Source organism: Pinus tabuliformis, chromosome 9 (genome assembly GCF_031772625.1).
Source record: "Pinus tabuliformis cultivar Carrire ecotype Pingquan chromosome 9, CPIR1, whole genome shotgun sequence".
NCBI lineage: Eukaryota > Viridiplantae > Streptophyta > Pinopsida > Pinales > Pinaceae > Pinus > Pinus tabuliformis.
Genome location: NC_142307.1, coordinates 1,708,358,177 through 1,708,383,922, shown reverse-complemented (window position 1 = coordinate 1,708,383,922; position 25,746 = coordinate 1,708,358,177). Strand labels below are relative to the sequence as shown.

General features: G+C 41.1%; 1 protein-coding gene across 1 annotated transcript; it reads left to right on the top strand.

The window, feature by feature from the left end:
* Nucleotides 1-20,204: 20,204 nt before the first annotated feature.
* LOC149155491 (uncharacterized) lies at nucleotides 20,205-25,232 on the top strand. Its single transcript, XM_089444436.1, has 3 exons — nucleotides 20,205-21,322; nucleotides 21,415-23,321; nucleotides 23,461-25,232. The coding sequence occupies exons 1-3, from the start codon at nucleotides 20,205-20,207 to the stop codon at nucleotides 25,230-25,232; spliced, it is 4,797 nt and encodes a 1,598-aa protein (XP_089300562.1).
* Nucleotides 25,233-25,746: the final 514 nt, after the last annotated feature.

Genomic DNA, 25,746 nt, shown 5'->3' with positions numbered 1-25,746 from the left:
CTTGGGGCCTTTGAAGGCCGAAACCTAGAATGGAATCATCAACAAGGTAAAGAGGAAAGTGCAGCAATGGGGAACAATGTGGCTCAATCCAGCAGGCAGGCTCATTCTTCTCAAATCAGGTATCACTTCCCTTCCCCTCTATCGCTTTTCTCTATATCAAGCTCCAGCTATTTTTCATCATAAATTGGAAGTTGCTCTTCGCCATTTCCTCTGGCAAGGGGAGAAGACTGATAAAAACAAGTTCAATTTAGTCAGCTGGAAGCATGTTATTCAAACTCAAGATAGAGGAGGTCTTGGCATTAGATCACCAAAGTTCTTAAACATGGCCTTTGGTGCGAAAATTGTCTGGAGATTAATAACAGGACCTACATTGTGGTGGAAAAAGGTGTTGGAGATTAATACCTAAACTTACCCAGACAGCAACTCCTGGATTCCAATATTCCCAATAGAGACTCCACCAAAATTTGGAGATTATGTAAGAAGTCTCTTCCATTTATGATTCAAAATATTTCGAAAGTTCCTGGGGGGGAACCAGCATAAAATTTGGAACTGATAAAATTCTAAGACAACAACCCTTGATTACGCACAAAGAGGCCATCCCTGTTATAAATTTTTTTAACAATAGAGGTATCCACCATCTGTCTCAAATCTCTAGATGGGATCCCCACACACATGTCTGGACTGGCTGGCATTTTCTTGAAATTCCCAATGCTTTAGAACCTAGCCTCAGCTATCTGAAGATGCTCCTCCACAGTAAGGCTCCCATCAAAGAAGGTGAAATGGACAGTTTTCGTTGGGATGCAATTGGAACAAATTATACAGTCAAAGCAGGCCATCAACATCTCTGCAACAACACCTATCAGATGAGTTTGTGGAACCACTGGAAAATAGTATGGCGAATAGAGGCTCCTCCAAAAATAATTTTTTTTATATGGCTCTTGCTGAAAGGCAAAATCTTAACAGCAGAAAATTTAAAAAGAAGAGGCATCAATGGCCCATCCAGATGCCCTAACTGTTGCAAGGCTGAGGAAACGATGCACCATTTATTCATAGAATGCCCTTTTGCTGCAGACTGTTGGAAAAAGATGTCCTCCACAGGTAACTTAAACTGGGAACCCAAATACACCATAGCTGAGACAATCTACAAATGGAGAAAAGATTGCCCCTGGAAAGAAAAAAGAAGCAACTTGGTGAAGAGAGTATGGAACACTCTCTCCCACACTCTGTTATGGCGAATTTGGCTTGCTAGAAATCAAAAAAATTTCCAAGACAAGAGCTCAATTCCTAGAATAATTTGCAACAAAGCCAAAACTCTTGCACTGGAAACGATCTCAATTAACACCACTGGAAAGATTTAAGCAACAAAATATAGCACAGAGGAGCGAATTTTCATAAGTTACATTCTGGAAAAAAACCCCAATGCTCAGGAAGCTCTTAGGAGGGAGACACAGATCAAAGCAGAAGTCAGCTCTTGGAAAGTGAGACTAAAAGAAGAGGAGTTTGCCAACTGGATATGTAACTGCAACTCCTTTTACTTGTTCTTTGACGGGGCATCCAAATCAAACCCGGGTACAGCTGGAGCAGGAGGGCTGATTTTTAACGCCAATGGGGAATGTATTCTCCAATACGAATGGGGCCTTGGGAAGGTTTCAAATAACAGAGCGGAAGCACTAGCTCTGTTTCAGGGCCTAACTCAGTTAGGTAATCTAGGAATAAAGAAGGCGAAAGTATTCGGGGATTCCTCTGTTGTCATCCACTTAATGGTTCATCAGCAGAACTCTCCAAACACTCTTCTACAACAGATAAATAGGCACAATCAGTTTTTGCATCAAGCAATGGAAGATATACAATATCATCACATTCTTCGTAAACTGAATAAGAGGGCCGATGACCGCGCCAACAGTGCATGCGAAAGACCAGTTGGTGTCCTGAGTTGCAACTCTAGCGAGACTTTTCAACCTCTGCCATGATACAAAAACATCTCTATAGCGCCAAGCACCAAAACAAGGATAGAAATGAGGTGAATCATGAGTTACGGGCCGTCATCTTGACAGCTCTTTGCAACAAGATTTTGGATAGATACGACATCCACAAAGCACTCATTGACTTTGAAAACTTAAACATCTCAGCCGGTAGACGTCCCCTCGGATCTGATCCATGGATCTCCCAGGACATTTTCCTGATCCTCTTGCAGGATCCCCATCTTCACCTCGTGATCGGCTGGACCGTTTCCCGCTCTTTCTATCTGCAGCTTTCTTCTATTTATTTTCCCTACTTCCTATATCATCAACGCTCTATTTGCCTCTTCCTCCAAGAGCATTCGTTCTCTGTAGACTTTCATGTGCGATCTTCGACTCTGTTTCGTCGCCCCTTCCTTAGAGAATGCTCTTTCCCTCTATGTATCGATCTGACCCTCTGGACAGCCCTTCTTTGTCTTATCTGTTTGATCTCTGCGTCTCCAGGCGGTCTCTGGTCTCTAACTGCCCCGCTTTGTGGCCTGTTATTTCCCATTTCTCTCTCTTATATCTTTCTCCCCTAGCAGCAAGTATGGCACGCTCCGAGGACTGTTTGCACTGCGCTGATTTGCAAGCTGAATTAGAGGAAGTTAGGGCGCAACAACGTAACTTAGAGAACCAGCAGAGGATTCTAGAGACGAGAATTGAAGACCAAAATCGCATTATCAACGATAAATACCGAGCTGAGATAGACCTTTTCCTGCATAGGGTCGCCCTCTTCATGAGCAGTTTAACCGTTTGTCAAACCGATGCAGTCATGCTGAAGAGTCGATTTCAATACTGCAGTATATGATGGATAAGCGGAACCAGGCAGCCCCTAGCTCCTCAAGTGCCAAGCAGATAGAACTGGACCAAAATCCGGAGGAATCCACAGCAAGGCAAATAAGCCACATAGAAATAGATTAAAGATGTTTTGCAAATGTAAATTTTAGTTGTCCCAGTATGTAAGAATTTATAGCAGTTCAAGGAACCTTAGAAGTAGAACAAGCAGGAAAAGGATCAAGGAGAGATTCCCATTTTGTAACTCCTCTGATCCAAGCTATCAGCGGCATATATTGTATTTCAGGAGATCTGACTCCTCTTTTTTCAGCCATTAATATAGCAACCGACTTTGTAAAAAAAAAAAAAAATAGATGTTGTGGTTGATGCAAATCGAGCAATAGAATTCGATCCTTTTATGGCAAAGGCATACCTGCATAAGGGGTAAACATTTTGTTATAGGTTCAAATTGTGACATTTTTCTCTTTCAGGTTTTGGTGGTGTGAAAATGCAGTCACTGATCCACTAGCCACACATGTTTATAGTTGAAATAAAGGTTGATACAAATTTGTCAACCCGACTTGGCATTTATATTCAAATGTCATTCTAATTTAACTTATCCTTTTACCTTACAGTATTGTGTGCTTTTCTCTGGAGGAATATCAAACAACTATGGTTGCATTTAAGGTAGGATCTGTTCTTGATGCCAACAACCCAAAGTTTAAGACTTGGATGATAAATGTGATGCATGGCTAGTTGGTAAATTGGCTCTAGGATAACAAACTGATCTTTAAAAGAGAGAGTCTTTCTTAGTTGTATAAGAGTAATAATCTTTGATTACTCTTTGTTCTTTAGCATTTAATCTCCAAAAAATTGTAACCATTGATTCTAGTAAAACAAACTTTAAAATCTCTTTTTCTGGAAGGATATTCTAGTCTTTTATGTTCCGAGGAAATTTCAAAAAGGAAAAAAATTGATCTTCAATGAATAAATTACCTCCAATTTTGTGTCATTATTCACCTTCTTCGCACCCTTTATGGTTTGAGAAAATTGTTTTGCCTATGTGATATTTGAAAAAACAGTGTAGGAAAAAAACTATTTGAAATCCTGCAAAATTTTGTCTAGGGCACCTGAAGAAAAGCATCCATGTCAACCGTGAGTCCAAACATGTGAATATTTTTCCTAGTGCATAATTCTTGCTCTCACAGGCAATTTTGTTTGTGTTCTTCTTGTCCGAGAATTGTGAGTGTTTCTTTGCTGAGTTTCTGTGTATTTCTGGTTTGTCTTTTTTCTGAAGTTATTCACTTATAATCTTTAAAAAATATAGCCTTCGTCTCCAGTTTTCATGAATATCTTCATGGGTCACTGTTTAATAATAAACTTGTATAGATTTATTTTAACTTTAGATCTCTTAAGACTTGATCTGGGTTAAAATAGAACTATGTTAGTTATATTAAAAAATTATGTAGACAAGAGCCGTGACATACATGAGATTCAACAAATCCTCTCTCTTTCTTAGGGAATCAAAGATGAATTGATGTAAATTTTTTATTCTAGGAGCAAATGGAATACCTTACGATAACATATTTAAGATCTACCAAATGGAATCCCTTACGATAACATATTTAAGATCTACTAAATGGAATCCCTTATGATAACAACCAACAAACTTGTTGCCCCGGTATTGATTTATCAGATAATGGTATTCCAAATGTAGGATCTGAGCAATCGACTTCCACATATAATAATAATAATAATATTGGTGAACCTTTGCAACCAACTAAACTTAAATTCAGGTGAAAATTTCTAGTGTGTATATAATGCTTTCAATTTTAATATTTTATGATGGATATTGAAATATTTGATGTCGTTCTGTTAAAGGATCTTAAATTAGAGGATCATTATCAATTTGTACCTGTTAATCTCTTTCTTTTTGTCAAATAGCTATTATTTGAATTGGATGAGGCTTAATAATGCTGCATTTCAATTTGTACACATAAAACATAGCATATGTCTTTGCATGACTCCTCTAAACATATTGTTATTCTTATGGTTTGAACATGCTCATTTTTTCTTGTGCAGAAATGAACATTACCAAAAACCAAATGAAGTAATTGTTACTGTGTTTTAAAAGGGATTTTCTAAAGACACTGCTAATGTTGAATGAAGTAATTGTTACTGTGTTTTAAAAGGGATTTTCTAAAGACAATGCTAATGTTGTGTTTAGTAAACAGATTGTATGTTTTCTTTGTTAGAGGATGATTGGTTCTTTTTGTTGCTTATGTCGTATATTTAGTGGGGTTAAGGATTCTACTCCAAAATTGTTGAAAATAGCAACAAAAAATGATAAAAATAGAATCCAGAATATTCCAATTTTAATTTGTCCTTGAATTAAAATTCAAATTTAGTCTCACCAACTGCTTGAAAAATAATTAATTAATTCATCTTGAGTTAATTAGTTGGAGAAATTCAAGTTAGAAGTCTTTCTAAAGTCATGCAAGAGTTATCCCTTAAATTAGGAGATTATCCCTTAATTAAGGAGATAAGATTGAGTTATATTTGAGTTGTAATTAGTTAACTCAGTTTATTGAGTTAAGTCCAGTTAAATTAGTTCCAAACTGTTTGAGGAACTAATTGTGAGTTATCAGTCAGTTGATGCATGCATGTACTCAACCAGTGTACTCCAGATAACTGAAGATTCCCTCATCAAAAACTCATGCATGTCTATTCTGAGAAAGACCCAGTTGAGCTAAATGTCAAGGACATGTTACTATTAGTTGCATGTTTTCTCCTATAAAGGAAACTCATGCATGCAAAAGGATCAAGGTTCCTTGAGGATTGTGCAGTTCTGACAGTGTGTTAGAGTAGTGTGTGAGAGCAGTGTTACACTGGGTGAAGGAGATCATCCCAGAGGTAATTGTGCAAGGAAATAGGAGCTTGGAGGGTAGAGGAGAAGGCTTGTGAGAAGCTTTGATTGCTTGTGAGCATCCAGGAGGATTGTACTGAGAGCTGGCTAGCTGTGAGAGCTAAGGCTTTGTATAATTCTGATGTATTTCCACCTTGTATGATAATACATATAGTGGGGTTTTTAGCTGAGGCTTTCCCCTGAGTATTTTCTGTGTTTCATGTGCATTGATTCTTCTTCTTATGGTTATATGTGTTCAGCTCTGATTCAACTCGATCTTTAAGCTTTCGCAAGTTTGATAGTAGAAGTAGATTATAGTATTTTTCTTTGGTATATTGCATTATCGAGTTAATCTATAGTCAGATTTTCTACATAGATCTTAGAGGTAGATTTGTACAGAATTTGCAGGAAATTCTACATGGTATCGGAGCCAAGTTTATCAAAGCAGTGAACAGTATATGGAGAAGAGAATTCGAAGTTTGAAGTTCGGGGTTGTAGGTTCAAATCAAATTCTTATTATACTTCAAGATTGGCCAATGGCGTTCTATGGCTTGAGACTCGAGTATGCCTTTGAAGGTAACTCGAATTACATAGCATGGAAAGACCACATGGAGGTTGTATTAGAAGACAATGGCTTGAAGGATTTCATTGATCAAGAAATCCCAAAGCCAAGTTCAAGTAATGCACAAGAATTGGTTGAGTGGAAGAAGTGTGTGGTGAGGGCGAGACGGATCATCCTTGAGGGAGTTCAAGACCATATTGTCACGAGTCTCCATGGGAAGGATACTCCGTATTCAATGTGGAAGACATTGAAGGACCTCTACCAGAACAGTAGCGATCAGAGGAAATTGGTGCTCAAGGATAAGCTTCGAAGAATCAAGATGGAGAACGACGATACTATTTCCACATATCTGAACAATCTCACCACTTGCAGAGATTAGCTTGGTAGTGTGGGAATAACTATTATCGATGATGATATGGTGAGCCTCACTCTCCTTGGCCTTCCAAAGAGCTAGAATAGCTACCAGGACTCTGTGAATGGAAGGGAGAAACTGCTAGATTGGGAACGACTGTGGTTGGATCTCATGCAGGGGGAGATCGGGAGGAGCATACGATATGGTTCTTCATCCAAGGATGATGATGAAGAAAATCTGGCCTTAGAAAGTAAGGCAAGGAAAGGGAAGGGGAAGGCGTCCCATTCCGAATCAAATTCTTCTCATGGAGGGAAGAAGGGTGACAAGTCTAAAGTGAGATGCTTTAATTGTCACGAGATGGGACATTATGCGACTAATTTCCCATCGAAGAAGTCTAAGAAGGGATCCTCGGAAGGATTGGAAGGTGAGGCATTAGCCTCTCAGTTCGAAATGGACTTCACCCTCATCGCATGCATGGTGTCATTGATGATGGGTTGTGGTTGGTATCTTGACAGTGGAGCCTCATTCCACATGATCGGCGATAAAAGTTTATTCAGTACCTTGGAGGAGAAAGACCTCAAGATGTGCATCGAGATGGGTGATGACAAAAGGTTTAATGTTTCAGGAGTGGGCACAGTTGCTTTTCAGAGGGAGCATGGAGCTCCTATCACCTTGATAGATGTGAAGTATGTGCCTGGACTGAAGAAGAACTTGGTATTGGTTGCGATGTTGGAGGACAAAGGCTACGATGTTGTCTTTAGTAAGGGAAAGGTTTTCCTTAGACACATCACCACGAGATAGGTGAAAAAGATTGATTCACAAGTCAAGAACCTGTATGCTCTTGAGGTTCAAGATGCATGCAAAGCCTTGAGGAGCAAGGCAAATGTTAGAGACTTGGTGGTTGAGAGGGAGATTAAATTACTTCTCAACATGTAGTCCTAGAAGAAGTCTTAGACAATTGTGGAGGAGCTACAATTAGAGTCAGCAAAGGGATCACATGCAACCATACCTCCAGGTGTGAGATGGGGCAATGTGAAGTGATAGTCCCAAGAAGGCTGAAATTGGGCAGGGTCCATTGAGAGGTTTTGTCTCATGGATCATACCTTGCTACGGGAGCCCAAAGTACATAGTAGCGGGAGGAATCAGTGGGATTGATGTAGTTAGAGATCAAAGTGACAGAGGATAGAGCACTAAGATATTGAAGAGCGTAGAGAAGGATTCACAACAGTGCAGAAAGGTAGAGTCAGCCGAAGAACAAAGTTTTCAGTTGACAGAGGCAATAGCAGTGAGAGATTTTGATGATAGATGCATCATACTGATTCAGGTTGGATGTTTTTTTTTGTTTCTGGAGTTGCTGGAGCAACAACACTAGAGATAAGTGTTGCATGTAGAACATTCCAAAGGTTCAGGATCGGGATTGAGTTGAATTCCTTTCTTGTTGAGAGGGAGTGTTGAAAATAGCAACAACAAATGATAAAAATAGAATCGAGAATATTCCAATTTTAATTTGTCCTTGAATTAAAATTGTGAATCAAAATTCGAATTTAGTCTCACTAGCTGCTTGAAAAATAATTAATTAATTCATCTTGAGTTAATTAGTTGGAGAAATTCAAGTTAGAAGTCTTTCTGAAGTCATGCAAGAGTTATCCCTTAAATTAAGGAGATTATCCCTTAATTAAGGAGATAATATTGAGTTATATTTGAGTTGTAATTAGGTAACTCAGTTTACTGAGTTAAGTCCAGTTAAATTAGTTCCAAACTGTTTGAGGAACTAATTGTGAGTTATCAGTCAGTTGATGCATGCATGCACTCAACCAGTGTACTATAGATAACTGAAGATTCCCTCATCAGAAACTCTTGCATGTCTATTCTGAGAAAGACCCAGTTGAGCTAAATGTCAAGGAAAAGTTACTATCAGTTGCATGTTTTCTCCTATAAAGGAAAATCATGCATGCAGAAGGATCAAGGTTCCTTGAGGATTGCGCAGTTTTGATAGTGTGTTAGAGTAGTGTGTGAGAGCAGTGTTACAGAGGTAACTGTGCAAGGAAATAAGAGCTTGGAGGGCAAAGGAGAAGGCTTGTGAGAAGATTTGATTGCCTGTGAGCATCTAGGAGGATTGTAGTGAGAGCTAAGGCTTTGTATAATTCTGATGTATTTCCACCTTGTATGATAATACACATAGTGGGGTTTTTAGCTGAGGCTTTCCCCTGAGTATTTTTTGTGTTTCATGTGCATTGATTCTTCTTCTTATGGTTATATGTGTTTAGCTCTGATTCAGCTCGATCTTTAAGCTTCTGCAAGTTTGATAGTAGAAGTATATTATAATATTTTTCTTTGGTATATTGCACTATCGAGTTAATCTACAGTTAGATTTTCCACATAGATCTCAGAGGTAGATTTGTAGAGATTTACAGGATTTTCTAAAGGTGATGCTAATGTTGTGTTTAGCAAACAGATTGTATGTTTTCTTTGTTAGAGAGGATGATTGGTTCTTTTTGTTGCTTATGTTGTATATTTAGGGGGGTTAAGGATTCTAATCCAAAATAACATCTTTAGTACCGTGGGATGACTTCCTGATGCTGTAAAAATGAACGCTATTGAAATTTATCAAATAGCAAGAACACAATTTGATTATTTCTCTGTGCTCAACTACCCCAGAATATTGGTTCACAGTCACCTTCATCGATGACATCGAAAGAAGAGAAATTCAGATGATGGGATTCATTTTTCTTTATGACAATCTTCATGTCTGTGCTTGCTATTCCATACAACTACTGGCGACAACGATCATGCAAGCTTCTGCATCTTCTATTCCTTCACATTCTTCTTTTCAAACTTCAGTCCAAATGTTACTACATTCATTATGACAACAAAAATATTCTCAACAAGGATTCGTTGAACATGCATTGATATATCGACAACCACAGGAAAAGTAGAGTCATAATCATATCTTTAGCTGAACCCAAGGCTATTAGCCTGAGGAATACTCTTGTATGCTTAGGAGTAACAATTGTTGTCGATTTTATTTTCACATTCTGGATCCTTGAGAAAGTCCTCAGAAGAGCTAGCCCTGAGTACGAGGAGGAGGAAATGTGAAGGAATTGAATTGGAACACACCCGCATGCAGAATGACACCCAAACTGCACCAATTCAATCGCGGGAAAACAAAGGGTGAACATCCACATGTTAGTTTTGGATCGACGAAAATAAAGTCCTCTTATTGGATTGGGTGAACAATGTCTGCTCACCCCAAGCCTGCAGAGAAAATGCCTTTCGGCATAATTATTACAATTTACGAAATTTATGAAATTGACGTATTTTAATACTAATCATAATAAATAAAGTGTACATATTTTAATATTAATCATGAATGAGGGAAATTAAAATACTATTTGAAATTTAAATGTTATTACTTTGGGACCAACATTTTTTACTTGATGTAAAAGTGAATAAAATCAAGCACATTGATATGGTAAAATTTGATAATCAATTTGGTTAGCTATGGTGGTGGGAGAGCTCTCGTTATTCTCACAACAATGTATTATAATAAAATATAGCTTTTGAGTAAAGAATATTATTAACTTTTATAAAATCATTTATTTGTTTTTTTGTTAGATCTAAAATTTGGGTGTAGCTAGTATCTATAGCCCACAGGTCAATACTAGTAGGAAATTGTGACTTGGAAAAGGATGAGATATATAGAGACACTCCTAAGATGTCTACCCCTAGTAGGGGGGGAAGGGGGGTGTGATAATTATGACCCTAGAGGAAACATCGAATTCTCTTATTCATGAAATTTGGATATCACTTCCAACAACAAAGCTAAACCATATGCCCCCATAACAAGTATTGAACTAGCCTCATCTTGAGGATTGCATAGTTAGAAAGTAGCAAACAACTCTAAAAACACCATTCATCATCTTCACCAAGTCATTACTCCTAAAGAATCAACACAAAAACCCATATTTTCTTGCATAAGTCTCCTCCCTTTCTTTCCTTGATATCCTTTTATTTTACATCAATATCTTACAATGTGTTTGTGGATCACCAAGCAAATATGACACTCTTGGAAAATATGGGGGTTAGGGTTATCAATGGGAAAAGATCCTATATTGATATCCCATGATTAGATGATAAATTAAAGTGCCTTATTGTAACATACCCCCTACTATCCCTAGCCCTGACTAAGGGTAGAAAGAGGCAATTATTACGCTGACACAGTCTCCATGCTCTAGTTATGGAAATGGGGTCCAAATTTTCGTTTTCTTTTACTTTAGAGAAACTAAAAACAAATGATACCATCACATTTGTCTCGTCAAGAGGATTCCAACGATATAAATTTTTCTTTGATCCGACTCCCAGATCCAAAGATATGGCCATCCAAATATTAGTGATTTAATTAGTGCCACCTCACCAACCTACCATGTGGTGCCCACGTTGTCCCCACGTGGTTCCCATACGACAATCCTAGTTGACCTCTCTCTACCACATGACAATATTACCATAGCTTATGACCTGCTCATCTTGGTCACATAATAACCCATTAGACACCCAATGCGACCCAATTTATGATGCATATACACTACAAGGGATGTATTATAGGTGCAGCCCCCCCACTTCGAAGGCCACATGACCCCGGGGATAATAACCTAACAAATTTCTACCATGCCCCATTCAAAAACCCCCGCGGGGGGGGAGAACCTTCGAGGAAGAGTCTTTGGAGTCATCCAACGACCATGGACGCACTCCATCGACGACCCAAATTTCTCTTGCCCAAGCGTTTGGTCGATGCACCTGGTCACATGGATTATGAGGGGTCTAGCCTTCCTTCGGGTCTCGAAATTTAGCCTGCGACACTTATACTAGGAATGGTTTGAGAACCAATCCCGCCCTATAAGCTAATTCATGGTGGTTCTAAGCGAATGAGTTTATTGAGACTTAACACATGGAACTTAAGGCATCAAGGCTCAACCTTGCTTGATCGTTGTGAACAATAGCTTGAAATCAGTGGTTTTCAAGGGACTCTCCCTTTAGTGCCTACTACACACACACACAAATAGAGAGAGAGAGAGAGAGAGAGAGAGAGAGAGTGGTGGTTCTAAGCGAATGAGTTTATTGAGACTTAACACATGGAACTTAAGGCATCAAGGCTCAACCTTGCTTGATTGTTGTGAACAATAGCTTGAAATCAGTGGTTTTCAAGGGACTCTCCCTTTAGTGCCTACTACACACACACACACAAATAGAGAGAGAGAGAGAGAGAGAGATACACACACACAACCATCGTTATCCCACCTGAGCTTGCAAGAACTCGACCTAACCTATCTTGCAAACACACACACACAGACACTTAGAAGCTAGGACCCACTAGTCTCGTTATTTTTGTTATAGTCAGTTAATTAATGCAAACACACACACACAGACACTTAGAAGCTAGGACCCACTAGTCTCGTTATTTTTGTTATAGTCAGTTAATTAATTAGCATAGGTCATCCACATCTTCACACATAGGTCACATAGACCAACGTGCAGACTTAGCAAGATTAAAGGAATAACCATTCTTGAAGGAAGACATTCAAGAGCATTTGTACACAAAAATTCCACAGGAAAATGAAGAATTCCATAAAGCATGTACATACAATAGCGACATTCTTGTTCATACAGGAAAACAAAGACATAATAGGTGCAAACACAGAACATGGGTATATACTTATCTTATAAGAGATCTGGTAATTGAGAGTGGGACTAACTCTCCACCCAACCATAGACAAGCTATAGCCATATTTACTTATAGTTGTCACCCCAAACTAGATTCTAGTGCTTGAGGTGGAGTGCTTCTGAGGGGAAACTTCACTAATATTACAACTGAAACATGATGCCACAAGGCCACTCTACCTTCATCCACCAACTACACAAGCTTTCACTCAATCTTTCTAGACATAAATAACATCCATGCTAGGATACCACGGTACAAAGAGTCTCAACTCACTTTCATAAGAAGAGAATCCACATCAAGGGAAGGTTCATTAGTGGATAAGATACTCATGGGAAAATAGGTCACCTCACCAAGTGGTTCATTAGTGAGTCAAGCACTAAAGCTTCAACCCCAAGAAAATTCCTGGTGGTTCAAAAACCCTCACAAGCACCTGAGCGACTATTCCCAATCAAGTAGGTTCATCAATCCACAAGCTTCTAGTGGGTTCTTTAGCCTTACCGACAAACCACTGCTCTTTATAATGTTTTTACCCAGAAAGCCTCTGCGAGGGTTCTTCAGCTGGTTTCTATCTCTCCATAGCTTTGCTTTCTACCACATCTGATCATTGCACTCTTTGTTTTCTCACCTCCACCCTTGGAGGAAATTTTCTTACAATGTTCTCACTGTGTCCGCTCCTCTACTGCTTGTGCGTATGCATGAGAGGGTAATCAAAATATGTTCTCCCCTTCCATTGTCTCTACATGTGGTGCAGGTAAATTCTCAGTGCGGACACAAACAATTCCTCTAGCTCGAGAGAGCGGGTCTAACCACAAACAAGCAATCTATGGAAAATTTCCTTAAGCTAGAATCAAATAAGAGGGCCTACCCCTTAGAATATTATTCCACTTGGTGATGATCATGCTTCCTTACTCCAGCTACTTTCTGTTTCCTTCCTTCGAATACCTGAAACAAGCAAACAAACAAAAATGACAAACGTGATAACATACAAATTGCATTCAGCCTACTTAACAATTCAAGGAACATTAAGCCATGAAATGTAAGATAACACCTCAATGTAGGAAATCAATCAATAGTTGTATTCATATAAGTTCAAAAAGAGATTACAACCAATGCCTTGACGTTGTTGGTCTCCTCCAACGTATCTAGGTTCCCACACTTCTGCTAGCATCTCATGGATAACCCCAACAATGGAAGTTTTAAGGCCTCTTCCCTTTAGTCTCAAACCAAACCAAAACACACTATTCTCCCTCAAACATACACTAGAAAGCTACAAGCTATAGATGTCTTGTTGATCATTCAAACTCACTCCAAAACTAGTTTAGCTTGGGAAAAGAGAGGTTTATATAGCTTGGATGGATGGGAGATGGTTCCTCTCATCATGGGAGAAGGTCTTATCTCTTGAGTTTGTTCCATCCTAATAGGGGAAAGGAGCCCAAACTGACTTCCTCAGCTCCATCCAGCCCAACCATGTACCAGACTTTCATTACGAAGCTTCTAGAGTTGGAAGCTTTGACTCCATATTTAAAAAACTTGCCAAAAGAGGATCGACGTGATTGGAAAAGGGCTCAGTCGCTTCATACGGTGCTAGTGCTAGTTTTAATCTCTGTAAATCGGTGCGAGGAGAAAATTGGTCAGTAGCATCAGTCTTATAAACTGGGATAAAAGGAAGATTCTTGGGAAATTATGCAAAGGGGAATTATTCTGCTCACGAAGAGGGGCATACTGGGAGTTTCTTCATGATGGGAAAGCATGTAGGGTTCACTGTAGAGGTCCTCCAAGATCGTGGATGGGGAGTATAGGGATAGTGAAAAAATGGTGTGTAACAGATGCCCTTAAAGTGTGAAGGCCGAACTAGAGTAAGGGGTGAAATGATTTACAAGTAGATGTGGGGAACCGAAGTCTGTCGTCGGAAAACTTATAAGCAAGCATACGTGTACATATCTAAAATCTAATAGTCATGCTTGATAAACATTAGAGGCATATAACAATACAGGAATCCATTGTATAGGCGCAATTATCCATCAAGAAAAGATCATGTGCATGGATCCTCGGCATGGATGCAGCCATCCGACTAGAGGGATCATATGAAATAGATCCATGGCATGGGCGCAACCATTCGCCTAAAGAAGCATGTATATAATCGGGAATAACTCATTACTCCTCGCAACTTGGACTTTTGTAATCTAAGACAAGGGTATTGCACTCCAACACAACCCGATCAAAGTACAAATTCTAACATGTGAATAAATGTGTTGAAGTCGAACATGTTAGAAAGTTGCTTGATTACTGGTCAATGATGTGAATCGTTAACAAGTGCGAGAGAAACCACCAATAATGACAATGGATCTCAAGTTACCAGCAACACAATTCACAGGGTGTGAATAAGGAACTAAATTTGAACACCCGTGAAACAATTTGATCGAAGGCCAATGATGAGAATGTGTCGTCGCGTGCAAAGAACTTGCCATTGAGGCATGCAAGCTCTAAGGTACTGGAAAGGATTTTCTAGATCAACTTCCTGGATAATGAGCTGAAATCGACAGGAAGCAATTTGCCGAAGGAAGGTCATAATGAATCATTCATCATCAACATGAAATGGGAACACAATGAATGAGAGTAATCCAAGATGATCAGACAATGTACAGGTAGGAAGACTTCTCTTGAACATATGGATGACACGACTCCGGAGTTTGGAAACATTTGACATCATAGGATCAAAGGTCATGGTGACATGGCAGAGATCATATGAGAGGTGTAAAATGGATAACCCAGAACCCAGGGAGGCAAGTGATAGAGTGAGGATGTCCCAAAACCCGACATGAAAAGTAGATGAGTGTCAATGTTCAAGAGCGACAGGTTGCCTCAAATGAATACAACTGATGAAATACTTCCAATTTCCCCCCACCATTTCTAGCGAGTACCCTAGTTATTTTTACACAAGCTTGATAGGGATAACATATGCTTGTAATATAAGTCCATCCTTCAGATGGATCCATCCTAGTAAATTTTACGAGCCCTAGGAAGGAGTAGCTCGGTCTTGTCATAATGACAAGTCCTATGTTGTTTAATTTTTTAATGAGTCCGACAAAGGTGAAACTCAGTATCTTTTTCATGTTTAGAGAGTTTGAAAAAGACACGGAAAATAAAACTCCAAAAGGTCCCTTTTCGTACATTTGTGTCTCTCGAGCCCGAAAAGGTAGAAAACAATACTTGAGAGAACTTCTTGACCATGTCAGCCAAGGAGTACCTTTTTCGTAAATAGTTTATCCTAGCCCGAAAAAGGGGTAAATGTATACTGGGTAAATGATGTTTCACAGCCTTTAACGAGTTCAAAAACGACAAGAGCTCGACAATATTTTCATGTTTTAAGAGTCGGAAAAGAGCTGAAAGTAGACCCCCCATTTTTATTCTCTTTAACAAGTCAAAAAGGGAAAAAAATACTCGGCAATATTTTCATCTTTTACGAGTTAGAAAAGAGCTTAAAGGTGACTCGTCTTGGAGGAATGAGTGGTATAAAGGGTAGCAACTGGTTCTAACAATGGTGGAACTGCTCAAAACATGTAATGGTCAAGAGGCTGGCTAATAAAACCACTCATTGTTGCGATTCCTCAGGAAAGGAAAAAACAACCAAGTGAAAGCATGTGATCGGCCAAAGAGATGGTGGGGATGGAATAAAACAACGAAGGCTCATCTAGCGGAAATTAGATGATAAAAATGTAAATCATGAGATGTAAATTGCGCATGGGTTAATTTTTGCACAAGCTTGAACCATGGAGAACTTCGCTTGGATTCGGTTTCGTGTTTACACAAGCTTGAAATGAAAAACTATGCTTGCTATACGTTTGCATGCCCCGAGCATAATGACTCAATTGAGGTACATGCCCCCCAAGCTTAATTTTAGTCAACTATGTGGATGGAATGAAGGTTCACTTTTGAGATCTTGGAAAGACTCGACTGGGATTTTACGAGGTCTTAATCAAAGACTCGATTTGGACTAGGTATTTGTTTCATTTTTTAACGAGGTTGACACAATAAAAGAACTATCCTCAAAATCAGTTTCATTTTTTAACGGGGTTTATACAGAAAAGAATTATCCTTGTGGCCGTTGTTTTATTTTTTAACGAGGTTGATACAGGAACAAACTATCCTTGGATGCTGTTACATTTTTTAACGAGGTTGACACAGAAAAAGAATTATCCTCGTGACCCTTGTTTTATTTTTTAATGAGGTTGACACAAAAACAGGAACTATCCTCATGACGTCTGTTCATGACCCATACGAGAACATGGCTCCTAAGAGGTCTTCACTAGACGGAAGAACCACGCTCTGGGAGGAATACATGTCATTTGGTACCAAAGATAAATCGGGTTCCAATGCCCCCAGTAAATAATGTACAATACCATCTGGGCGAACATCAACAAATGTGGAGATGGAATGGGTAGCCACATAATTGACCTGTGGTGGGGAAGGTACTGCTTGTAAACAAGAGTGGATAGGAGACGATGGTTGCAAAGGAGGCGCCTGGTGATCAATGAACGACAGTTGATCAATAGTCACAGTTCTCCCTTCATGCGGAAAACAAAACACACGAAAAAGTGAGGAAACAAGAGCTCCCATGACATAAACATAGTCACGTTCAAGGAGAAGATTGAACTCTAAGGGACCTTGGACTACCATCACATCTATATAGATGGTCTTTCCTCCCAAAGTAATAGGGGACTTCAGAAGGACCCGCAAGGGTTGACTGGTTCCTTTGTTGAAAGCCAACATATTTTGACTGACAGGCACAAGTTGTGGGGAGCCCAAAGCTTGCCAAGTAGTAGAAGACATGATGCTAACAGACTCGCCTTCATCTAATATAGTGCCATGTACTACCATATTATAAGATTGTACTGTGATCTGGAAAGGCACATAAGATGGGAGGCGGAAAGAAGTCAATTGCCTCCAATCAAAAGAAACGACAAAATTACTTGGTGGGGGTATCATATGATTGCCCCCATGCCCTACAGAAGAAGGAGAAGGACTCCCCTGAACAACTGGGACTGGAGGGTTACTCTTCAATTCATGAGAATCTAAGGAGACGAGAAGAACATAACCAGTATGATCATCACTACTATCTTCGAGAATAGAGTGAACAACTGAAGGCGGAGCCAAGTCGACACTCTTTTTTACCAATGGTCAGTCGGGAACAGACATAAGAGAGTCATTCTTAAGAAGAGAAGGATGGGCAAGAGATGAATCCAAGTCAATCTCTTTACCAACTAGGAGAGGGTTAGAAGAAAGCCTTTGATAACCAATAGGAAGTTGGGGTTGAGGAGCTGTAAGGTTTTCCAAAACTTTGGAAGCTTTATCCGTAAGAGGACAAAAGGTGAAGAAGATGCTTCCCTTCACATAACCTATAGGGGAATCTAATCTTTCCCTTATTCCTATTAGCTAAATGTGTAGCATCGACATGATCTCCAAAGGTCGATGGGGATGGTCGATTCAAGTCTTGAGATCATACCTCTAAGACTCTAGGAATGCCAGGATAGTCTCGGAGGAGATGGTCACCCTTACATATCTTGCAAGGGAATCTAACCTTCTGTGGGGGATCGAAAGGTTTGTCGACAAGAAGTGCATTTAGAGAAATAGCTGCATAGTTGGCCTCTCGCTTATCTGACTTCTTCTTCTTCATCATCTTCTTCTTCTTCTTAGCCTCCTGGTTACTAGATTTGAAACTTTCACCAGGCGAAGTAGAAGATGAGGGTGAAGAAATGGGGGAAGAAGGAGAGCGGTCAACCTTAGAATCATCGTGACGTGATTCGAATGAAGGAGACGTTTGGATAGGAGTCGGGATGCTTGGGACCACCGAGGTCGAAAACAACCAGACAGGTAGACCAATGGTTAACCCAGGAAGGGACAACGTTGCCATATAAGGAGCACTAGCATTTCCAAAAGAAGTAAAAGGACTAGGATTCCCATCCAAGGGGAATCCTTGACTGGTAGACTCTGTGAATGTTTCCATTGGAAATGACCCTAAAAAATCACTAAGGAAGATAAATTTAACTAGGAATATTTCATGGGTAGTTAATTTTTAAGACACTGAAACAAAATTTTTCCTTTTCATATTTTAAGAGTTGAGAAAAGGACAAAAGGTGACTCTAGTCGCTTTCGGAGTTAACAAGCTCGAAAGGACAAGTGCTCTAAAATATTTTAAATTTAAAGAGTCAAAAATACCAAAATGGCTACTTAGGATAATCTAGGCAAAAGGGATTACTAGGTAACTGTGAACTGTAGAAAACCTCCCGATGAACTGAGAAGTACGGCAGGCAATCTCCCTGAATGCTATGTTCGGTGTATCACGTTTACAAGGCGGCAGACTTGGCTTCCTACTGATAAAGGATTGCAGACCTAGTGGGTCTCCCTTTATATACACGATGGTATAGGGAGCACAAGTCCATACTAGCGTTGTCTAGTGCCGAAGCGAATGACAGCTGTTAGGTTTTAAAGACGTCGAAACACATCTCTAGCCTAGACCTTCTAAATATAAGCGTTAAGTTTAAATTCTTCCTTAGGTTAATTCAATAGATTTTAACAGTTGATTTTGAATTAGGATTCAATTACAAGGCCCTACCACTGTCAATTGAAAAAAAATTACTCCTACATGCAGCTATATGAGAAAGGAAATCTTTGTCTTTGATGAAAGTTAACACTAATTGAGAGATAGAGAACACACAATCAATGCAACAATCAAATAATAAAATATCTCACTAATAAATCTCCAAAATGCATTGAATCTTCCTATTGAATGCACTTCAACTAGTCCTTTTAACAGTAAAGAGAATTCATTTCTTTTCCAATGCAAGTGGCGATGCAACTCTAGCCTTCAATGATACTAACTAATGTAACATATTGATTCAACAAACTAGAATTATGTATTTCTCAATGAAATGACGAAATGAATCTTTCACAAACACTTCAATGAAACATTTCCAATACAATCAATCAAAAGCAAACATAAAGCAAAAAAGAGAATTATTTTCAAACGAGTGAAGCAAAAATTCAACCAATAATAAGATCAACAACGTGATCTATGCCCGAAAAGAGACGTTCAAATGACAAACGAAACTTTTGAAACTTGTTAAATGGAAATCAAAGCAACAAAAGGACTAATCAAACGAAATGCAAGGAGAAAATTTGACTATCTACTTGACTTGTTGAGCATGTAAACAGTGGATGGATTACAACCTAGATGCCTTAGGGTTATACACCATCCAAGAACTCAAGAAACCAAGTGAAGAAAATGCAATTCGAACAAGCATACAAACCAAGCCAAAAGAGCTTTCCAGCTAGGGAGAACACAGTCAAAACAAGCCGAGAGACAGAAATCAGAAGTGCAAGAAACACTGGCTATGATCTAGGGTAAACCTTGATCTTCACCTACAGGATTCAATGCGACTACCTAACTGAAAACAAGTGCCAGAAGGAGGTCGGCGCGACTGTTTTTGAGAAACTCGCGTTGATCGGCGTGACTCTTAAAAAAATAAACACACTGACCGAGGATTCAAGGAACAAAATTAAAATTTTCAAAGGCTAAGAACAAACTTGCCACTGTAAATTTCAAGCTCAGAGCAGTAAACCAAGCAAAGCAGAGAACACTAAAGGGAAATGGTGATACTAGAAAAGTTCACACAAAACCATAAAATGAAAATCAATCAAACATAAGGATTGGCTCGATATTTTTTGCTCTGCCCGTGAAGAAAACTCTGCGAGTAACCGGGCTAGGGCTTCCGAGCTATCGCGCGCCCCTTGGGCCGCCGCGTCTTTGTCTCTGTTCTGCTGCTGCTGCGCGCAGCCATGGAGCCCTCTGGGGGCTCGGATCTGCCTCCCCCCCGGAGGTTTCTGCCTTCAAAGAAATGATCGCACAATGCAATAAGCGCCCTCCCTCTGTGAGCCAGCAGAAATTTGTGAAGAAGATGGACACCATCCCCTCTGTCGCCCTCCCCGAGGAAGAAACCTGTAAAGCTGCTCTAAACCTGGCTGAGCGCGGCCTCATTGGCCAGTTCACGGGCCTCTGGCCCTCTCCCAAATCGGTGGAGGAGTGGACTCAAAGGAACTGGAAGCCGCTTATCAAAGAGGGAGTTAAAAGCTATTTCGTTGGCAAAGGTTTCTTCGTCTTTGTCTTCGAAAGTGCAGAGGACAGAAGCTTGATTTTCAGGAATGGCCCTTACTTCATGGGGCCGCAAGGTCTATACCTCAATAAATGGTCGCCTGATTTTGATCCAGCTCAGGACGTTCCTACGGCCGTTCCGGTCTGGGTACGCCTCCCCCATCTTCCTCTTCATTGCTGGAATCCTAAGTCCCTCCAGATCATAGGCAACGCCTTAGGCAATTATATCGATCAAGCCCCAAGGAAAGATCAATACTCCTGTGCCCGCATTTGCGTCGAAGTAGACCTAGAGGAGGGCTTACCGGAAGCCATCAATCTCACAGTCGCAGGATGGACCCATGTCCAAGAGCTGGACTACGAACAGATCCCATTCAAATGCAGACACTGCCATGGCTACGGGCATTTTGCCAAACACTGCAAGAAAAAGGCAGAAGATCTTCCAGAGAACCAAAAAGGAGAGCAGTGGACTCTAGCCCAAAAACCCAATAGGAAGGGCACCGGGAAAGGCCCCCTGAAAGAGGCTCCAAGCAGTTCCAATCACACCCAAGGCAAAAATCCAAATGGCAAAGAAAACAGTCAGAAAACGACAGCTACAACAAACCAGGAAACCCTGGAACAGCCTGGATCTCCCACCAATATTCAAGATGGAGGGGAAAAGACACTTCCTGAGGCCACCCAAGGAAGCCCTTCAAACCCCTCATATGCAGACGTCACAAGGAAAAATCCTATTGACAGTTCAGGGTCATCGGAGGATGAGACCTTCGAGCAACCCATCAAAAAAGTTGGCAGGAAATCTCGCAGAGAAGAAAGGGAAGAGGAGGCCGAAAGGCTAAAAACTCAAGGAAGCCAGCCTACTATTGAGATGTCTATCGGAAGAAATACAAGGACCAGGCCTCCTAAGGGAGGCTCCCTCCACTTCCCAGGTAAATAATGCGTTTTGTCTCTTGGAACTGCAGAGGACTGGGTAATCCCTCGAAAGCTGAAGCAATTAAAGATCTTCTCAAGATGGAGCCCTCAGACATCCTCTTGCTCCAAGAGACAAAGATAGAGGGGAAAGCCCTCTTGGATATCAGTCAAAAGAAATGGAAGAAAAATGTAGGAAAAGCAGTCAGCTCAAGAGGCTCTTCCGGAGGTCTCGCAACTCTCTGGTCAGAGGATCTCTTCCAGCTGAAAAATTCTCAAGAAACTCAACACTGGATCTTCACGGAGTTAATGCACAATCCAAGTAAGTTATCCTTCTCCCTTTTCAATCTTTATGTCCCTGTTTTATACTCAGAAAAAAGAGATTGCTGGACCTCCCTCATAGCCTTCCTTGAGCAACACTCCCCCAAAAATATCATTTTGGCCGGGGACTTAAATATTGTTTTAAAATACAAGGAAAAAAGGGGAGGCACACACAGCAGAGATCCCTTCCTTCCTATGGTCGAAGGACTCATTCAGGATTGGGACCTCACTGATTTCATACCAGCGAAAGGGCTCTTCACTTGGACCAATAACAGGGTGGGAGGGGAACATATCTCTGCTCGACTGGATCGATTCTTGGTTCAGGGTGCTCTGATGACAACCAAGAAGATCATTACCACCAAAATCCTTCCCAAGCTCACTTCAGATCATAAGTCCATCCAGCTCTCTCTAGAAGACGAAGAAGATTTGGGCCCCATCCCTTTTAGCTTCAACCCTCCAAGGACAGAAAGAGAAGGTTTTTTTGACACAGTAAAAGCATCTTGGAGAAAATCCTTCTTAGGGTCCCCTAGCTATGTGTGGGAGCAAAAACTCAAAGCCACAAAGCACGCTCTGAAGGAGTGGATCAAAAAACCTGCTCCAAATCCAACTAGTCTCCGAAAAGAAATTGTGCAGACCCTTGAGGAGCTGCAAACAGATATGGAAAGCAGAGATGTCACTCCAGCACTGCTGGATAAAGAAGTCAAAATCCAATGTTCGACCTTTCAATCCTTTTGGTTAGAGGAGGAGTACTGGAGAATCAAATCTAGAAGTCTGTGGTTGAAGGCGGGTGATAGGAATACCACCTTCTTCCATCGTCAATATCGGGCAAGACTCTGCAGAAATCACATCTCTGAAATAACAACAGCAGAAGGGCAGACCTGCAAAGGGTTCAGTCAGATCAAAGAGGCAGCTGTAAATCACTATAGTCAGCTTTTCACTGCTGGAATCCAAGGTAATGAGGAGGACATGGCAGACTTCCTTTCCAATATTCCCCCTCTGGTCAGACCTGAAGACAACTTCGAACTCAACAGACCCTTCACGGAAGAAGAAGTCATAAAAGTGATCTGGTCTATGGACTCAGATAAGGCTCCTGGGCCCGATGGTTTTACCATCCATTTCTACAAAATGTGCTGGGACATTATTAAAACAGATCTCCTAAAGATGATCAAAGGATTCAGGAATAAAGCCAAGGTAGGGGGAGGAACCAACTCCACATACCTGGCCCTCATTCCAAAAGATTCAAATCCTGAAACCTTTGCCAGATTCAGGCCAATATCGTTGTGCAACGCCTCTTACAAAATCCTAGCAAAGCTCCTTGCAAACAGGATCACGCCTCTCTTAAACAAACTTATCTCCAGCAATCAAGGCGGTTTCATTGAAGGCAGGCACATCCTGGACAATGTCATTCAAGTCCAGGAGATCATTCATTCAAGCCAGAAACGAAAAGAAAAAGGGATGCTGATCAAACTTGACATGGCCAACGCCTTTGACCGAGTCAACCGGGCCTTCCTTTACAAAGTTCTCCTCGCCTTTGGTTTCTCCCCTCACTTTGTTGCTCTTATCAAAGCCTGCACTGACACCCCTTGGATTGCCCCCCTCGTCAATGGCCGCCCCACCTCCTTTTTCCATGCCCAGAGAGGTCTTAGGCAGGGATGCCCCCTCTCTCCCTTCCTTTACATTTTGATGGCGGACACTCTCAGCAGAAAAAGCGGCAGGCACTCTTCCAGGCCTTAAACCTTCCATTCACTCTCCTGCCCAGAATCATGCTCTTTTTGCAGACGACTCTCTCCTTCTCGGAGGAGCTTCTCCTAGAATTGCCAAAGCTTTTGATGAAGTCCTAAAAAGTTACTGCAGGGCCACGGGAGCCTCCATAAATGAAAGGAAAAGTGAAGTCTATGGATGGAATATCGATCAACAGGAGCTCACAAACATCTCTGCTCTCCTAGGTTTCAATAGCCAAGCCCAATGGGAGACGATAAAATACCTTGGACTCCCTATCATTAATGGCTGCAATAAGAGAGCTCTGTGGTCTGAAGTCATCAGCAAAATCAAGACAAAGATCACAAGCTGGGGAGGGTATTGGCTCACTTCCGGTGGTAAGGTCATCTTGATCAAGTCTGTTCTCTCAGCATTACCAATTTACCAAGCTGCCTTCCTACTAGCACCAAAGCAGGTGACAGACCACATCTCCAAACTGATTCGTGACTTCCTCTGGCAAGGTGGGAAAGGGAACACCCATAAAATGCATCTTGTGAAATGGGAACAGGTGAAACGCCCTTTTGCAGAAGGAGGTCTACAAATCAGGGATCCAGCCATGGTTAATCTGGCGTTGGGGGGAAAAATACTCTGGAATTTATATGAGAATCCAAAGCACCCTGTCAGCGAAACTTTGAAAGCAAAGTATGCCCATAAGGTATCGCTTCGAAATCTACAGGCTTCCCAAACAATTAACGCCTCCCAGGTATGGAAACTCTGTAATAAAAGTTTGAATTTCTTCAAAGACAGAGTTTATAAAATCCCCGGCAACGGTAAACATACAAAACTGTGGCATGATCGTATTATGGACAGCGCCCCTCTTTCAGAAAACGAGGAAATCGACGAAATAAGACAATGGTTGGAGCGCGCTGGAATCAACAGTGTTTATGATCTTTCCAAGTGGGACAGTCGTGGCGCATGGATCGGTTGGGATTTCCATGGCATCCCAGGCCGCCTAAACCATCAGATGATTGCGCTCGATGAGTTGCTGGAGGAAGCAGCTCCAGTGAGCAGATGGTCGAAGGACAGATGGGGTTGGGGGCGCTCCGGGACTTATACATCAGCGGCAGCCTTCAACGCTCTCCAACCCACAAAGAACAGCAGCAGAAACCCGGAATTCTGGAAGAAAGTATGGGAGCCCCTCGCTCTACCAAAAGTCAACTTCTTTTTTTGGACGCTGGCTCATAATAAATTGCTAACCGGAGACAATCTGATGAAAAGAGGCATTACTGGGCCTCACAGATGCGAGTTGTGCAGAAACAGTGAAGAAACAGCTAAGCACCTCTTCATGGACTGCAAGTTTGTCAAAGAGGTGTGGCGTCTTATCCTTTATGAGTTCCAAATCACTGTTCCCTCGTACAACTCTGTGGCCGATCTCTTCGACGCCTGGAATCATTGCTACCCCCACAAAATCCCCAGCAAATCTTTTTGGAGAAAAATCTGGATTGCCATCCCCAAATTCACTTGCTGGCAGACTTGGCTGGCCCGGAACGACCTGATCTTCAACGGAAAAGAACAAACTCCTCTAGCTGTAGCTGCAAAAGCAAAATCCCTCCTCCTGGAAGCTGCCCAACAGCAGTACTTTTCTGCAGACCCATTGCTACTTCTCGAAGAAGAAAGGTGGCTGAATTCTCTCTCCCCCTACCCCCGGAGGTTGCTTTCTGCCCCTCAATCAATGAATCCAATCTGGAGAATAAGAGAAACTGAAGAGAACTTTCAAGAATGGTGGAAAAAACAAAAAATATCCACGATCTTCTTTGATGGCGCCTCCAAAGGCAACCCCGGGGCTGCTTGATCCAGGTGGATGTTGGTGGCCACCCACCTATCCCATTTGGACCCCCACAACTATCTCTTTCAGTTTTTCTGTTTCCTTAATTATAGCACAGTTTACTATTTTTAGCAGTTTTTCGGGTCCTAAACTTCCAGAGCCGTTTTGAGGCTATAAACGACGTTTTTTGGGAAATCCACCGCCAACGATTTGCTATCTAAATATCGTCTTTTCCGTCGTAGTCCTCGGAGAGATCTTTCCAACGGGCTATCATGCGCGTGAAACGGAGATAGTATGACCAATTCGCGACCCCGGGAAGTTGATGTACCAACTTACCCAAAAACGAGGCCCACAATTTGGCGTTTCATCTTCTAGGGTTAGGTTTTGGAATGTGAAGGGCTTTCCATTGTTTCTCAACAATAAATAGGCCCTCGAGCCTCATTGTAACACAGTTCGGAACAGTTCAGAGGCATGTAGCTGCCACATCTCTTCTCAAAGATAAGCTACCATCGCCCTAGCTGGTTTCTTTTCATTTCTGTTT

What these genes read in the sequence shown, in the direction of transcription:
- LOC149155491 (XM_089444436.1), top strand. Translation starts at nt 20,205, where the DNA reads ATGATCGCACAATGCAATAAGCGCCCTCCCTCTGTGAGCCAGCAGAAA. An exon ending in AGCCAGCCTACTATTGAGAT is followed by an intron (nt 21,323 to 21,414) that starts GTCTATCGGAAG and finishes TTGGAACTGCAG; the next exon opens with AGGACTGGGTAATCCCTCGA. An exon ending in CTTTTTCCATGCCCAGAGAG is followed by an intron (nt 23,322 to 23,460) that starts GTCTTAGGCAGG and finishes CTCTTTTTGCAG; the next exon opens with ACGACTCTCTCCTTCTCGGA.